The sequence below is a fragment of the Canis lupus genome, chromosome 19 (genome assembly GCF_048164855.1).
Source record: "Canis lupus baileyi chromosome 19, mCanLup2.hap1, whole genome shotgun sequence".
In the NCBI taxonomy this organism is placed as follows: Eukaryota; Metazoa; Chordata; class Mammalia; order Carnivora; family Canidae; genus Canis; species Canis lupus.
In genome coordinates, this window is record NC_132856.1 from 57295595 (window position 1) to 57312200 (window position 16606).

General features: G+C 52.0%; 2 protein-coding genes and 1 long non-coding RNA gene across 7 annotated transcripts in view; 2 read left to right on the forward strand and 1 right to left on the reverse strand.

Annotated features, from left to right (window-relative positions):
- ATCAY (ATCAY kinesin light chain interacting caytaxin) overlaps positions 1-5085 on the reverse strand; it is a 31723-nt gene extending 26638 nt beyond the window's left edge. Inside the window, exons 1-2 of the mRNA XM_072787850.1 lie at positions 4735-5085; positions 2072-2189 (exon numbers count right to left, since the gene is read on the reverse strand). Coding sequence (XP_072643951.1) covers positions 2072-2148 — 77 coding nt within the window. The 5' untranslated portion in view covers positions 2149-2189; positions 4735-5085. The remainder of the gene's footprint in view (positions 1-2071; positions 2190-4734) is intronic.
- Positions 5086-5201: 116 nt separating this feature from the next.
- The window catches only part of ZFR2 (zinc finger RNA binding protein 2), a 44184-nt gene continuing 32779 nt past the window's right edge, over positions 5202-16606 (forward strand). For 4 of the 5 annotated variants that reach the window (XM_072787820.1, XM_072787823.1, XM_072787821.1 and 1 more), the window contains exon 1: positions 11821-11914. In XM_072787820.1, the coding sequence (XP_072643921.1) occupies positions 11862-11914 (53 nt within the window). In that variant the 5' untranslated portion in view covers positions 11821-11861. Of the gene's footprint in view, positions 5618-11820; positions 11915-16606 lie in introns of those variants that run through there. The other variant, XM_072787825.1, reaches the window with a different exon arrangement.
- On the forward strand, positions 12169-16383 carry LOC140611079 (uncharacterized). Its single transcript, XR_012012435.1, has 2 exons — positions 12169-12448; positions 15603-16383. It is a non-coding gene; the product is annotated as an uncharacterized lncRNA (long non-coding RNA).

The following is a 16606-nucleotide window of genomic DNA, read 5'->3' on the forward strand; positions in this document are numbered from 1 at the left end:
CTCCTCCAGAGCGAGGCTGGCTCCCGCCCCGCGCGCGCCGCACAGCGGGCCACTGTCCCCCACACACTGGCCTACAGAAAAGGGTGCGGGGACCCTCTGCAGCTGGGAGAAACTCTGAAAATCTACATTTGCAGCTGCCCCCTTTTGTCTCAACAGGGCTTGGGAGAGGGGACAGCTTTTAGGAGGTGGTGGGGGTGGGGGGCACAGGGAGCCGGGGCAAACACGACAAAGCTGAGAAATTGGGGCGCGGGGTTGGTGTCTGGGCCGCCTGCATCATGCAACGACCCCAGCCTGGCCACCCAGCCCTGAGCACCCCAGCCAGTTCTTCCAGCAACTTTGAGAGGGAGGGATTATCGGGAGTCCCCACTTCACAGACAGGGAAACTGAGGCACCAGGAAGCCTTCGGATCTTTCTGATTTTCTTTTCCGGGGTGACAACGCTCATCCCTTGGCTAGTCCTGCCCGGATGGTTATATAACGAGCTGTTGGGCATCATCCCCTGGGGTAAGCTGCTTGCATTAAAGACAGGCAGCGGTGGGCTGTGAGTCCAGCCATCGGATCGGGGCACCCGTGCCGACCACGTCCTTTGTTGTCCCACGCCGCCCGAGCAGCACACAGAGGGGCGCAAGCCCTGGCGGTTCACACACCTCAACTTCCCCCTACGTGGTTTCTTATTCCCACAGTGGCCATCACCCACTCACCCAATAGCTATTGAGCGCCGACTGTATGCCGGGGTCTGTCCTCATGCTGCCTTACAACAGTGATCCAACCAAAGGCCCCCGCGGTCGTGGGGTTCCATTTGGTGGGGGAAACAGACTCTAAACAAGATAAATGCACGGAATATTTAGGGTATGAGACTCCTCGCAGAGTCACAGTGGCTGCTGTTACAAATCACCACACCGTTTAGTGGCTTAAAACAACATGAATTTATTCTCTTATGAGTCTAGAGGCCAGAAATGAGTCCAAAATTCGTGGCACGGGGCTGAAGGCAAGGTGCGGCCAGGGCTGGTTCCTTCTGGAAGCGTGAAGGAAGAATCTGGTAAGGGGATGAAAACAGATTCTCCCTTCGAGCTCCCAGAAGGATGCTTGTGATGTCGGAGCCCCCCCTGGATAACTTGGGGTCACCTCCCCATTCTGAGATCCTTACTTAGCCCTATTACGTTCGCAGAAGGGCTTTGCCATGCAGGGGAGCATTCTCAGGGGACAGGGATTGGGACCTGGGCATCTCTGGGGACCGCTGTTCAGGAAGGAAACAATTCAGGAACCGAGGGAGGGGGTAAATCGGTGGCGCCAAGAGGTCCTCTGAGAGTGAGGCTTACGGGCAGAGGCCTGAAGTAGGTGAGGGAAGCATGGGCGTCTGGGGGGGGCACTGCAGGCACAGGGAACAGCCAGAGCGAAGTGTGACAGTTCAGGGAGGGGAATGGGAAGGAAGCTGCTAGAACCGGAGGGGCAAGAAGGGGATGTGGTGGGAGAGAGGTCGAAGAAGCCGCAGGGGAGGCTGAACATGGGGTTTTCTTTGGGACGGGCCTCTGCCCCAGGGGGTTTCAAGCAGGAGGGGGACGCGATCCCTGTGGCTGCCACAGGAGAACATACGCTATCACCTGAATTCCTGGGAACACATGTAGGAACGTAACAGTCCATCGGATGGTTGTAGGAGAACGTCCAGGACTCTTAAAATAGCGCGGGAATGGGAGCTTTTGTGGTGCTTTGGTGGGGGCGGGGGCGGGGAATCAAAAAATTTTTTTTCAAAGATTTTGTTTATTCATGAGACACACACAGAGAGAGGCAGAGCCACAGGCAGAGGGAGAAGCAGGCTCACTGCGGGGAGCCCCATGTGGGACTCGATCCCGGGACCCTGGGGTCACACACTGAGCCGAAGGCAGATGCTCAACCGCTGAGCCACCCAGGGATCCCTGGGGAACCAATCTTAAGTAACCCAGCAAATATCGATTATGTGCCTGGCCCCATCAAGCGGCGACAGCGGCGGCGGCCCCCACACCCCACCTCAGAGAAGCCGTGGGCACCTCCCCTCCACGCAACAGGTGATGTGGGAGCGGACGGGGAAGCCGTACCTGGGAAGAGCTTCGTCCTGCCATTCTTCCTTCACATCCACGTTTTCCATCCGGAGCGTGGCTTCCGTGGTCCCCATGAGAGCCGAGGAGAGGCTCTGGCTGGCAGCAGAGATGAATCCTGAGGGAGGGCCAAAGGGAGGTTTGACTGCACAGTTGTCATAATTACGGCCCCTCACCCACGCGCGGCGCTTCAGCTCCATAGGCACAGAGTGTTGCATCCCCTGTTACACCGAACCGTTGACCAGCCCCGTGAGGTTTTCCCACATCACAGGTGAGAAAACAGAGGTGTAAAGAGCTAATGACACCCACGTGGGTCTGGAATTTGAATCCAGGTGAGGGGCTGAGCCACCAGGTATAAGCCTCTCTCCTGTTGAAGCCCATTCTCCGAAGCCCATTCTCCTTAGGCCTCATCATCCCTCCCTTACCTTGGACTTAAACTGGGAAGCAATAAAGCCAATTAAAATCATTTACTTATTTTTTTTAAAAGATTTTATTTATTTACTCATGAGAGACACAGAGAGAAAGAGGCAAAGACACAGGGGTCCCTGGGTGGCACAGCGGTTTGGCGCCTGCCTTTGGCCCAGGGCTCGATCCTCGAGATCCTCAAATCCCACATCGGGCTCCCAGTGCATGGAGCCTGCTTCTCCCTCTGCCTATGTCTCTGCCTCTCTTTCTCTCTGTATGACTATCATAAATAAATAAAAATTAAAAAAAAAAGAGGCAAAGACACAGGCAGCGGAAGAAGCAGGCTCCTTGTGGGGACCCCGATGTGGGACTTGATCCTGGACCCCAGGATCATGCCCTGAGTCAAAGGCAGACACTCATCTGCTGAGCCAGCCAGGTGTCCCTAATTAAAATAATTTATACTAAGGTGTTAGTGACTGATATACTTAAGCTTCCTTGCTGGGAACGACACTTTCAAATAGGACCTGGTCGACCCCAACCCACCTTTACTTTTCTCTAGGCTGCCTGCCCTGCCCCTTTATTCCCCAACAAAGAAGCAAGTCCTGACAACCTACTGACCCCAGGGCTAATGGGTTCTGTGCTTTTAAACCAGTGGTTTACAACAGGGGATAAGTTTGCCCTCTCCCCACCCACCCAGGGGACACTTGGCAATGTTTAGAGGCATTTTTGGTTGTCACAACTTGGAGAGAGAACTCCTGGCATGGAGTGGGCGGAGGCCAGAGATGCTGCTCAGCACTGCACAGTGATCAGGGTGGCCTCCAGGACCACGAGTGGTCCAGCCCCAAACGTCCACAGATCCGAGATGGAGAAGCCCTGTCCTAATGGCACACTGTGGAAGGACCTCGGGCAGGGTATGACAGTCATTGTAGAGGGCTCTCTGTGTCCCTCCATCCCATCCTCCAGGTAGCTCCCGGGTTGTTATTCTCACAGCCCCGCACCAGGGCTCCCCTGCCCCCCGCCGGCCCTCACCCTTCCAGATGCCGAGGCTGTCCCTCTGTAGAGCTGATGCGTGGCTAACAGTTTGGGCGTGTCATCTGAAGCCCTGCCCAGGATAGCAGCCCCTGTGTGGGGGTGTGGGGGTGTGGGGGTGTGCATTTGAGGTTGTGGGTCAGGAAAGACCCAGAGGGAGCCTAGGCCGGGTGAAGGCCAGGCAGGGGGAGGGGTGGCTAAAATTAGCCACCCCTCCCCCCACATTTGGGTGAGAGTTTCCCACTGGATTCTTGTCACTGTTCAAATGTCGTCATTCATTCATGGAGGAGGGACAGTTCGACGCAGTACGCAAAAAAAAATAAATAAAAAAATAAAAAAAAAATCTCTCCCTGATGCCTCTGGCAACAGCCACCTCCCAGAACCTTACTGCAAGGGAAAGTTCAGGTCAATGGAAAATAATTTTTTTTCCGAGGAGATTGGTCTCTGAACCAATAAGGATTGGTTTTCCTTATCCTGAGCTGGGCATGACCTCAGCCCCCAGGAAGCATGCTCCCCTCCATCCCACCCACCACTGAGACTCTGTAGCCACACAGCTGGCCCCACGATCGTGTAAACGTGGGGTGTGGGTGGGTCCCTGCTGGGCCCCGTGCACTCCTGTTCTAAGATCCCGACTTCGCGTTCGAGGATTGGAAAATGAGGCTAGGTGGGGGGCAGCTGGGAAGTGTGCCTTCGAGCTGGGGTGCTGAATTACCCCAATTCACACAGAGGAGCTACAAGTCTCCAACCTTCTCCCTTCCTCCCCACCCCATCGGCAAACCTCTAGGTACACATCTAGCAAGTCTTCTTCTCTTTTTTTTTTTTTTTCTTTTTTTCCAGATCCGCTCACGGTGTTATAAATAGGAAAATCACAGAGATGGGACGTGTCCATTTCGGTCTCTTAGGAAGCGTCCCAGAGAGAGGCTGAGGGTTTTATCAGCCTAATCTCTAAGCACGTCCTGAAAAATGGTGCAATCGCCTGCCTTCCAACGGTGGGCACGGAAGGTGCGCCGTGGGTGTGTGTGCCTGCGATGGCTTCGCTCGGCATCATCCCGCATCATCCCGAGATGTGGCTGGGTTGTCATCCGGGAGCATCACAAGCCCGCGGCTCCCTGCTCCCACCCGCCCCATCTGCTGAAGGGGCTTTGCGGCAGCGGCCGGCCCCGGCCAAACCTGGCCAAACCTGGCCGGGCCGGGCCGGGCCGGGCCGGGGGAAAGCAAGGTGGACTCACCTCGGCGGCCTCTGCCGGTTACGCGCAAACAAAGGCGAGCCCCGCGCCGATGCAGCCGGACATCCCCGGCCTTCCGAGCGCAGCCCCGGGGCCTTCAGAGCATCGGAGGGCGGCGGGCACTGGGGCGGACTCTGCACCCAGGGAAGGTCACCCGGAGCAGCGAGGCGGCGCAGAGGGGCTGCTCTTGTCCAGGGCTGGGGGGCGGACGCAGTCGGTGGTCGCCTGCCCCTCTGCCGGCTGCGATCGCGGCCCCTGCCACCCTCCCGCCCGTGCCTCCCGAGTGTGTGCTTCTCGCCAGCTCCCAGCTGGCGGAGGCTCGGCTGCCTTAAGACAGTTAATTATGCTGCTTTTGTGTGCAGGGTGGGTGGGTGGGGGCAGGGCTGACCAAAAAGCACAGCCCCCAGCCAGAATCCGGTGCTCTCCATTGGCTGGAAGGGGAATATCTCTGAGCCTCACCGGTGGCAGAAGCGGAAATGATTTCCTGATGGCGCATCACAGATTTAAAAACAGGACCAGGAACAAACAAACAAACAAATAAATAAATGACAGCGATGGCCTCATTCCTGAGATTAGGAGGGAGGGAGGAGGGGAAGATGCTTAGGACCCCATTCCCTGAGTCCGTCAGCCGGGGCCCCTCACGGTGGACCAAGCCGTGTGTGCTGAGGGCCCGGCTGGGTGCTGGGGAGGCTGAGTCTGCGGAGACACACCTGCTGGGGGAGGAGGGGGCGGAACCAGGGAAAGGCGCCCCCTGCAGGTGTGCGCTGCAGCGGCCCTGCCCCGGAGGACTTCAGGAGGACATGAAGCGTGCAGCCTCTGAAATCAGACCAGGAGGAGGTTCAAGCCTGGCTGGGTGGCTAACTAACTAGCTGGGATACACCACGGGGTAAGTGATCTTACCTGCTAGGCCTCAGTTTCCCCATCTGTGAAATGTAAACACCATGGTACTGGCGTTGGGGCGTTTCATGAGATACACTTAGCACGGAGCCCTGGAAAGCTGCTATAGGCGTTTCTTGCCGTTGCTGTGTCTATTTTTAGACCTGTAGCAGGCTGAATGGTGGCCCCCACAAGATATGGCCATGTCTTTTTTTTAAGATTTTAGTTATTTATTCATGAGAAAAATACACACACACACACACACACACAGAGAGAGAGAGAGAGAGAGAGAGAGAGAGGCAGAGACACAGGCAGAGGGAGGAGCAGGCTCCCTGAAGGGAGCCCAATGTGGGACTCGATCCTGGGTCTCCAGGATCAGGCCCTGGGCTGAAGGCGGTGCTAAACTGGTGAGCTACCCGGGATGCCCAGATATGGGCACATCCTAACCTCTGGAACTTGTGAATATGACCTTATTTGGGAGAAAGATCTTTGCAGATGGAATTAGGAGTCCGGTACTCTCTTCTCCAGATGAGATCACCTGGATTTATGGTGAATCCCAAATCCAATGACAAATGTCTCTGCATCTGCAAACCAAGGGGTACCAAGGATCTCCAAAAACCATCAGAGCTAGAATGGATTCTCCCTCACAGCCTCCAGAAGGAGCTAACCGTCTCAATACCTTGATTTTTGACTTCTGGCCTCCAGAACTATGAGAGAATGGAAATCTATCATTTTGAGCCACCTGGTTTGTGGTACTTTGTTACACCAGGGAACTAATACATGGCCCTGATTGGACCGATGCCTATTGCTCTGTGACTGCTGGTTTTTGATTTGTTCTGTGAACACATCAAGGGCCTTTGAACATGCTGTTCCCACTGCCATAACACTCTTCCAGCAGATGTTCATTATTCAGGTGTCAGCTCAGAAGTAATCTCTTAGAGAGGCCTTCCCTAACCCCTCCTACCTTGCCCCCCACCCCTGCTCCATCACCCATTCCATTGCCCAGTCTGATTTTTTTTTTAGTATATACATTTTTAAATCGTGGTAAAATACTCATAACATAAAATTTACTATTATAACCATTGGAAAGCATACATTGAGTGATATTAAGCACACTCACATGGCCATGCAACCATCCCCACTATCTATTTCCAGGACTTTTTCCATCTTCCCAAGCTGAAACTCTGTCCCCATTAAACTAACTCCCCATCGTCTAGCCCCAAACCCCGACAACCACTAATCCTATTTCTATCTCTGTGGATTTGCCTGCTCTGGACATTTCATATAAATGGAATCATACACGATGTTATTTTTTTGTGTGTCTGGCCTCTTTGGTTGAGCATAATTTTTCATGGATCATCCACAATGCAGCAAGTGCCAGCGCTCTATTCCTTTTGATGGCTGAATAGTATATTCTATTGTATGCATGTGCCACATTTTGTTTATATATTCATTGGGGCTGTTTCTACTTTTTGGCTGTTGTGAGTAGTGCAGCTGTGAACACGGATGTGCATAGACTTATCTGTTTTCATGTCCTTTGGGTACATGTCTGGGAGTGGAATTGCCCCCAGTAAGTCTCTGTTTCACTTACTGAGGAGCCTGATTTTCGCCCACAGCACTCACCACTAATTGAAATTATTTACTTATGTCTTTGCTAATTCCCTGACCCCCTAGCTAGAATATAAAATTCAAGATAAAAGAGGCTTGGTTAGTCTTGTACACCGCCATGTTCTCTGCAGAGGGCAGCAGCACCCAGCGCAGAGGAGACTTCTGGGAGATGCAGGTGGAATGTGGGGATGCCGGCCCTCCTCCCGGATACCAGACAACACTCTGCTCACGTGGCTGCCTCACTCACTGCATCAGGGTCTGTGCCCTCCAAGCCCAAGGCAGAAGGGCATTGCCCCACAGCACGGGAGGAGAGCCCAGAGCCTCCTGGCTGGAGGAAGTGGAGCTCTGGGAAGAGACACTTGTGTTAATTGGAAATCCAGGCCAGCCTTTGTGCCGGGCACTGGGGTCCAGTGTGTGAATAAGAAAGACTTTGCTTTTGCAGAACTCCCATTTGGAGAAACAGATGGGCAAAGGAGTCTGGGCTGATTTAGACATCTTTGGAGCAGAGTGGCGTGGGGGAGGGTGCATGGGAAGACTTCCCGGGGTGGAGGGTGGGTAGCGACCATGTGAGTTGGGGGCCCTGAGGAGTGGGTGGGAGTGGGATGGATGAAGAAACAGAGTAAGGCATTCTGGACAGAGGGACATTTATGGAGCCGCGCTCCCTGCCCGATGAGAGAGCACGGGGAGCTGTCCGTGGTGCTGTGGCCACTGCCAAGGAGCCTCTGCAAGAACCAAACTTGGCTCTTGTCTGGTTTATTTTTACTTGTGGTTAAAATATATATACATACATAACATAAAACTTGCCTTTCTGATATTTTTAAGTGCAAAATTCAGTGGCATCAATTACATTCACAATGTGCCACCATCCCCACCAGCCACCTCCAGAACTTTTTCACCTTCCCAAACGGAAACTCTGTCCCGCTTAGACACTACCTCCCCACCCCCATTCACCATTCTCCCATAATGCCAGCTTCTTGAGACCAGAGCTGTTGCACTTTGTCATTGCTGCGTCTCAAATCCCTAGACCAGGGTTTTCACGGTGGGGCGGGGGTCCTGCCCCTCACGGGACATTGGGCAATGTCTGGGGACATTTTTGGTTATCACGACTTGGGGGATGGAGACAATACTGGCATTGAGTGGGTACAGACCAAAGGTGCCGCTCAACACCCTACAATGTACCTGACGGCCCCCCACAGCAGAAAATTATCTGGCCCCAAATATCGACAGCGTGGGTTGAGAAGCCCTGCCCTAGAAGACCGCCTAAAACATAGTCAGTTCTCATTAAATCGGGTTGAGGCAATGAAATTGCTAAAGCTTCTTGGCTGTCATTTTCCTGATTTGCAAAGGGAATTGACACAAGGACATTCGAGCCTCATTATTAGTTGTTTCTGTATTTGTAAATTGGCCTACTGGCTGAAATTCATCTGTAACATTTGTAACCTCCAAATCAATACTCACGATGCTTTCGGGGTCATTTGCAGACAATGCAGAGTGGTGAAAACTTTAAGTGCTGGCCGCACAAGTTCCCAGCTGGGTTTGAATGAGGCACAATTTTGCCTCCTTATTCCAGCCCAGGTTGTAAATGGCCCCTTTCAGGATCCATTTACTACCATAAATTTTGCGTTTCTGCACTTTATATTGCTGGTTTTGCTGCTTATGGTGCCCCCGTGCATGGTGCCAAAGTGCTGTCTGGTGTTTCTGAGCACAAGAAGGCTGGGGTGCAGCTCACAGAGAAAATATATGCGTTAGATAAGCTTCATTCAGGCATGAATTACAGTCCTGTTGGCTGTTAATGAATCAACAATGTATATTCAATAAGGTATCCTTAGACAGAAGCATACAGAACACAAGATTATGTATTGAGCAGTTGATGAAAATATTGTGACCAGAGGCTTGCAGGAACCTACCCCAGGGTTTCTTTTCCCCCAGGAGCCATGCTTCAGCCTTCACCTTCCAGAGTCTGCTGCAACTTTATAGAACAGAGCTGCTGCCAATAATGAGAATCAACTGTTTCTATTTCTGAGACTATTGTAAGGACCAGATAAGATCGTGCATGCAAAACGTTTAGCACAATGTTTGTAGTAAATAACAGGAGGGAAAAAGATATTATGTAATCCAGAGAAAACATTAAAACAGACCTGCTTTTGTGTAAAGCACACAGCCTTCATTACCTAGTTAGAGCTGCAGGGAATTGGAGGGAGGCCCTGTATAATTATCACTCTGAACTTTAGCCAGGGCATGGTGGGAGAGCTGCATTTGCCAGCCCCACTAGATTGTTCCTGGTGGCCACACATGGTCATGAAGACACAAGTGGAAGAATGCCATCCACTAAATCACCCATACGGCTTTCCTTGGCACCCTGGGCTTGCCATGGTTTCTGTCCAAGAACTAACTAGCCCTGTGCCTGCTTCATATAAAGGAGGAAAGGAACAGCACCCCTCCACAGTCAGTAAATGCACTTTTTAAAAATTACTTTTTTAAAATCTCAAGTAATTGTGGATTCATATGCAGTAAGAAATAACGGAGACCCCGTGTACCCTTTCCCCCCATTCACCCAGTGGTAAAATCTCACAGAGTTATAGTGCCGTATCACCATTGCTTCCCATACAGTTGAGATACAGAAGATTTCCTCACCCAGGGATACCTCATGTTGTCTTTTTTTTTATTTTTTTTTAATTTTTATTTATTTATGATAGTCACACACACACACAGAGAGAGAGAGAGGCAGAGACATAGGCAGAGGGAGAAGCAGGCTCCATGCACCGGGAACCCGATGTGGGATTCGATCCCGAGTCTCCAGGATCGCACCCTGGGCCAAAGGCAGGCACTAAACCGCTGCGCCACCCAGGGATCCCTCATGTTGTCTTTTTATAATGCTTCCACTCCCCATACCCTCTTCCCCATGTCCTTAACCCCTAGAAGTCAAAAATATGTTCTCCATTTTTTGTGATTTTGACGTTTCAAGAAGTTTATGTAAATGGAATCATAAGAGTATGTAGAGCATGTAACCTTTTTGCATTGGCTTTTCCCACTCAGCATAATTCTCTAGAGCTTCATCCAAGTTGTTGCGTGTATCAAGAATTTATTCCTTTTTAAAAATAAAATCTTTAAAAAAGAATATATTCCTTTTTGTTGCTAAGAAGTGTTCTATTTATTTGAAATGTGCAGAACAGGAACAAAAAAGCAAGCTAGTGGTAGCCAGGGGCTGAGACATTGAGAGGTGATTGCTAATTGAGACAGCTTCTACTCGGGGTGATGAAAATGTTCTGGAATCTCACAGTGGTGATGGTTGTTCACCTCTGTCAATGTGCTGAAAACCACTGAACTGCACACTTTAAATGGATGAATTGTCTGGTATGTGAATTCTATCTTGGTAAAGCTGTTATTAACCAAAAAGGCATTGTAATGAATAGTTGTAAACGATTGTAATGAATAGTTTGGTTATGATCTGCCTCCCCAACTCTAGGAGGACTGGCACCATGCGGCTTTGCTCACTGCCGCATCCCTCCACGTGGCCGGGCTTGTAGTAGGTGGGTCAAGATGTATCTCTCAAGGGGCACCTGGATGGCTCAGTGGTTGAGGTCTGCCTTTGGCTCAGATCATGACCCCAGGGTCCTGGGATCGAGTCCCGCATCAAGCTTCTGACAGGGAGCCTGCTTCTCCTTCTGCTGTGTCTCTGCCTCTCTCTATGTCTCTCATGAATAAATAAACAAAGTGGGGTCTTTTTCTGCGGGGCTGTCTTGGGCTCTGTGGAGGGCTGAGCAACATCCCTGGTGCCCCACCTGCTCCATGCCAGGAGCACCCCAGTATGACATCCACAGATGTCCCTAGACACTGCCCAGTGTGCCCTGAGACAAATCACTCCAGTTGAGAACCACTAGTTTAGGGGTCACCAAATCTTAGGTGCTGAGTGGACTCTTAAAAGGCCCCACAGAACTTGGCGGGATGAGCACTGGGTGTTATGCTATATGTTGGCAAATTGAACTCCAATAAAAAAAAATTTTTAAAAGCATATGGAAATTTTTATAGCAAAAATTTTTATAGCAAAAAAAAAAAAAAAGGCCCCACGGAAGGGGCGCCTGGGTAGCTCAGTGGTTGGGCATCTGCCCTGGCTCAGGGCGTGATTCCAGGGTCATGGAATCGAGTCGCGCATCAGGCTCCTTGCATGGAGCCTGCCTCTTTCTGCCTGTCTCTGTGCCTATCATGAATAAATAACTACAATCTTTAAAAGAAAAAAAAAAAAGGCCCCACGGAAGGCCGCCCACCAGGGACTGCGGAAGGGCCAAGCAGGACGTGGCCGAACGGACAGGGCCACCTGCACTCAGCCAGGGCGGTCAGCGGAACTCCCAACCCCACCCTGGTGGGACACCAGGTAAGAGCACCTGCAGGCTCAGGTGCTGGGCCGCAAAGCCTATTGGGTAAAGGGAAGGCGGGGCCCCGGGAGGGGGCGTGGCCTGACGCAGCGACCGCCCACAGACGTGCAGCGAAGCGAGAGGGCCGGAGCCTCGCGCAGGGGGGCGGGGCCTGGGGCGCGTGGCGGGGCGCGAGCGGCACGCGGCGCGGGGGGGCGGGGCCCGGGGACGTCACCGCCGGCGGCCCCGCCCCTTCGCGCCTCGGCGGGGCTCGCGCTCTGTGGAGGCGCCAAGATGGCGGCGGGTCGCTGCTCCGGCTTCGCGTGGGGCGCCGGCCCACAGTCCAGGTAACCCCCGCGCCGCCCGTGCCGCCCGTGCCGCCCGCGCCGCCGGCCCAACGGGGGCGCGACCCGCGGGCCGGCGTGTCGGCTGGAACGAGGCGAGAGGCGCGCTGGGAGGCCTGCGCCAGCTAAGATGGCCGCGCCGCCGGGAGGCCTGAGGCGGGCAGGGCAGCAGCCCTCGGGGCGGGGCCGGGGGCCGGGGGTGGGGGAGGGACGGACGCCCCGGAGGGTCGCGGTGGCCGCGGGGGCGGGGACGGCCCTGAGGAGGCGGGAAGACGGAGCCCGGGCGGTGCCGGGTGGCGCACCGGCCTCTGAGGGGCGTCGGGGGAGGGGAGGACGGGTCGGGGCACGCGGGCTGTGCCGGACCCGGATGTACGCGCGCCCCGCCTCCTCGGGGCCGCCCTCCTCAGCCTCCTCAGCCTCCTCAGCCTCCTCAGCCTCCTCAGCCTCAGGGGCAGGACCCAGGCGGCGCGGCGCGGCGCGGTCGGGGTCGGCCCCCGCGGGGGGGTCCGCCTCCTGCTGTGGCCTGGCCCACCCTCGGTAAGATTGCAGCCTTGGGATTCCGGGAGACGCTTTCCCGCAGGGACGCCGTTTGCGCCCCTGAGGCCGGGGCCGCACGCCTGGTCTCAGCGGGTCGAGGACAGGAGTGGAAAGCTTGGGCCGACCGCGCACCGCGTCGGGGCGACCCTGCCGCCCCTTCCCTCTGGGGTCCCAGCGCTTGCTCGGAAGTGAGGGTGCTGGGAAGGGGGGGCTGCTGCGCATGGTTTCCGCACTTGGAGCGGCTTCTCAGGTGGGGGTTCCGATGGCGTCCGCGGTCTCTGCCGCACACTGTTCTTACTTCGTCCTGTTCCCCCCACACCCTCAGCGCTGCTACCGCCGGCTCCCCGGACTCCCCAGTCGGCTGGGGTGTTGGCTGCGTGCGCTTCACCCTCCGCCCGCCTCAGGCACTTCTTCCTTTTCTCCTTTTTTTTTTTTTTTCTTTCTCCAGCGCATTCTTCAGTCGTGCGTGGGAAGTCGCGCGAATGCTAACGCTGTCTGTTAAGGTCACCTTCTGGGGGAGGGGCCTGCTGGCTCAGTTAAGTGTGCAACTCTGGGTGTCAGCTTAGGTCAGAATATCAGGGTCCTGGGCAGCCCGGGTGGCGCCGCGGTTTAGCGCCGCCTGCAGCCCAGGGCGCGATCCTGGAGACCCGGGATCGGGTCCCGCGTCGGGCTCCCTGCATGGAGCCTGCTTCTCCCTCTGCCTGTGTCTCTGCCTCTCTCTCTCTCTCTCTCTGTGTCTCTCATGAATGAATAAATAAAAAAATCTTAAAAAAAAAAAAAAAAAAAGAATATCAGGGTCCTGGAATCAAGCCCCAGCGCAGAGTCTGCTTGCTCCTCTTCCTCCCTCCCTCTCTGCTCCCGCTGTCTTTTTCCCTGTCATACATACCTAAATACATACTTAAAAAAATCTTATGGAGGAGAAACGGAGTATTTACACTGTTAAAATAAATAGTTGCTGGGCTCCAGCGGGCACATCTGTCATTTATTTGAATTAACGTTCGTACACGTTTCAGCCTAGCTGTTGTCTGTATTCTGATGACTTAAGCGATACCCACCTGTAACTTAGGTTGGGAAACTACTCTGAGTGAAATGTCATATTAGTCTGTGCTTTAGAATTGTCCCCAAGAACATGTTATTCCTTAAGAAAAGAGTAAGGGTGGGGGGGGGCAGCCCAGATGGGTCAGCGGTTTAGAGCTGCCATCAGCCCAGGGCGTGATCCCGGAGACCGGGATTGAGTCCCACCTCAGGCTCCCTGCATGGAGCCTGCCTCTCCCTCTGCCTGTGTCTCTGCCTCTCTCTGTGTGTCTCTCATGAATAAATAAATAAAATCTTAAAAAAATAAAAAGGAAAAAGTAGTGGTGCCCAGCTGGCTCAGGGTGTGGGACTCTTGATCTCAGGGTCATGAGTTTGAGGCCCACATTAGGTGTAAAGATTACTTAAAAAAATAAAATCTTAAAAAAAAGGTAAATTTAAGTGAAACTGAAACGGGTATCATGGTAAAATAAACTGCAGTCTTACAAAACATTTGAAAGATACCATCTGCATTATCTGAATGACTTTAGACATTTTCTTCTGGGGGAAGTGACTTGCTTGGAACCTTCTGCTGTTAGAGTACATATTTGTAATGTAGTGTGCTATGAGGAAACTAGTTAACAGATTTTGACATTGCACATCAACTTCATGGTAGCATTTGGACAATAGTATTTTCAAAGCCTGTTTCACAAATTGCCAAAGTAAAGACAACAGTTTTTTTCTTGGAGGAATTTTGAGTAGGTTTTCTTGGCTTTTAAGCTTGATAACCATAGCCCCAGATAGGAATATTCCTTACACTGTTGTCCATTATTAGGGTTGGGATCTGAACTTTTTGAGTTGTTGGTCAATAGGAGTTAGATGCACATTCACTCTTGAAGGTGTGAGAAAAGTTTAAAATTGTTGGTAATGATGAGTTTCATTTATTGTATGTTATATGGTCTTTTAAATTTCCTAAGGCTTTATAGAGTTAGTGCTGCAGGTCTTCTGAGTGAAGGATTAATCCCATGTGGAAAATTGAATTTGACGGTGCTTTTCTTTTCTTTCATTTTTTAAAAAAAGATTTTATTTATTCATGAGAGAGACAGAAAGAGAGAGAGAGAGAGAGAGAGAGAGGCAGAGACATAGGCAGAGGGAGAGGCAGGCTCCATGGAGGGAGCCTGATGCGGGACTCAATCCCGGGACTCCAGGATCATGCCCTGGGTCAAAGGCAGGCGCTAAACCGCTGAGCTACCCAGGGATCCCCTTGATGGTGCTTTTCATTAGTCCCAAGTGTGGTTTTCAGTGAGAGCAGCTCAGGAACTCCAGCAGGGTTCTATGTGTGTTTAAATCACTTTGGTAATGGAAACATCTAGAACTGGGAACTGAGCTCTGGAAGTCCATACTGGTGGAACAGGACAGGCTGGCCCTCTCTCATTACATTTCCTTCCCTCTTTGTTTAGCAGTTTTGTGAAAATTCCACTGCTATAGTAGACTTGGCTACCTCACCTTCACATTCTTGTTCAATCTAAATAAAACACCTGCTGGATTTGGGGGTAATACTTGATTTCCCATCAGGAGAAGCTCTATTTTAATAAACATTGAGAAGCTTTCTCTCTCTCTCTCTTTTTAAAGATTTATTTATTTGAGAGTGGGAGGAGGGACAGAGGAGGAGAGGGAGAGAGAATCACAAGCAGACTCCCTGCTGAGCAGGAACGCAACTTGGGGGCTGAGTCTCAGGGCTTGGGAGTTCATGACCTGAGCTGAAACCAAGGGTGGGACTTGTAACCGACTGTGCCACCCAGGTGCCCCACCAGTGGCTTCTTTTTCATTTGAATGTCATTGCTTGAATCCAGGGTTGGTAGTTGGACATCTGTTGTACTTGCTCATGAGAACCTCACGAGAACCTCACATTGGCTGTCTAGTCCTGCCTTTCACTCTGTTGACATAAGAGGTGCATGTGTTAGACTAGTGTAGATGTGGCTGTGGAGGTTTCTCCACCCCTGAAAGCAGCAGAAGAGGGCTGGAACCACACAGGACCCCTCGCCAGCCCCCAGACATTGGCCTGTCACCAGTTGGATTTACAGCAATAGACTAGCGAGGCCATTGTGACCCCAGTTGGAAATTCTTTCGCTTGCACTTCTAGGAGGGCGCATACAGAATGCTTTCTCTTTGGCTTACTCAGCATGATCTCATCAAGACAGCATTTGTGAGCACCTGCCTGGTGGACTAACCTTGGGGCCACCCTCCATGTGGGCACCATGTTCCTTTGCAGAAGGATGGAAGAGATGCACTGCCAAGCACAGAATCTGGTTCACCCTGGAGGCTCGGGAAACACCTGTTGCCAGCCTTGGGAGTCCCTGCCTCAGGAATGTGGAGCAGCCCAGTGGCTCTGTCTTGAGGAGCCAGGCTGGCCCTGAGTCAGAGCTGGAGACTCCTGACTGCAGTTTCAAGAAGGTTGCAGTTGGGGGTGAGGAATGAAGTTCTGTCATCTTCTCAAGAGCCCGAGGATTTAGTTTATCAAATCCCTTTCTAGTATGTTGGGATGTTTTCTGGGGTATCTGGATCTGAAATGGGATTTCACTTGGAGGAGCTATATAAGGCTTTCATAATTAAAAAAAAAAAATTCACTAAAAAATCAGAATTGTAGAGCACTGGCTAGCTCATTGGGAAGAGCATGTGAATCTTGATCTCAGGGTCATGAGTCCAAGCCCCATGTTGAGTGTAGAGGTTACTTAAATAAACTTTAGAAAAATAAAATATTTTTAAAAATCAGAATTGTTATGAATGTGAATGTGTATAATGTATATTTTGAATATAAAAACCTTGCAAACCAAAGTGCCAAATGAGATGATCCCTGGGTATTTTTTATGTGCATGTACACATAAAATAATATGGTCTTACAATAAAACAGATTTGGAAAAGTCCTTTCTGATGAATGTGTTTAGTGACCATATTAGCAGTGGGTATTGTGGTTCACCGTGAGCCATCTAAACTCTGTTCCTCAGCCTTTGAGTTGTCACAGACCTGCTTGGAAAACTGTACCAAGGTCAGGGTGCTGGAGCCATTTTCTCTCTCCAGCAATTCAGTGAGATTTCCAGCTGCTGGGTACTTGGGTATAATCTCAGTCGGGCTTAGTTTATGCCATGT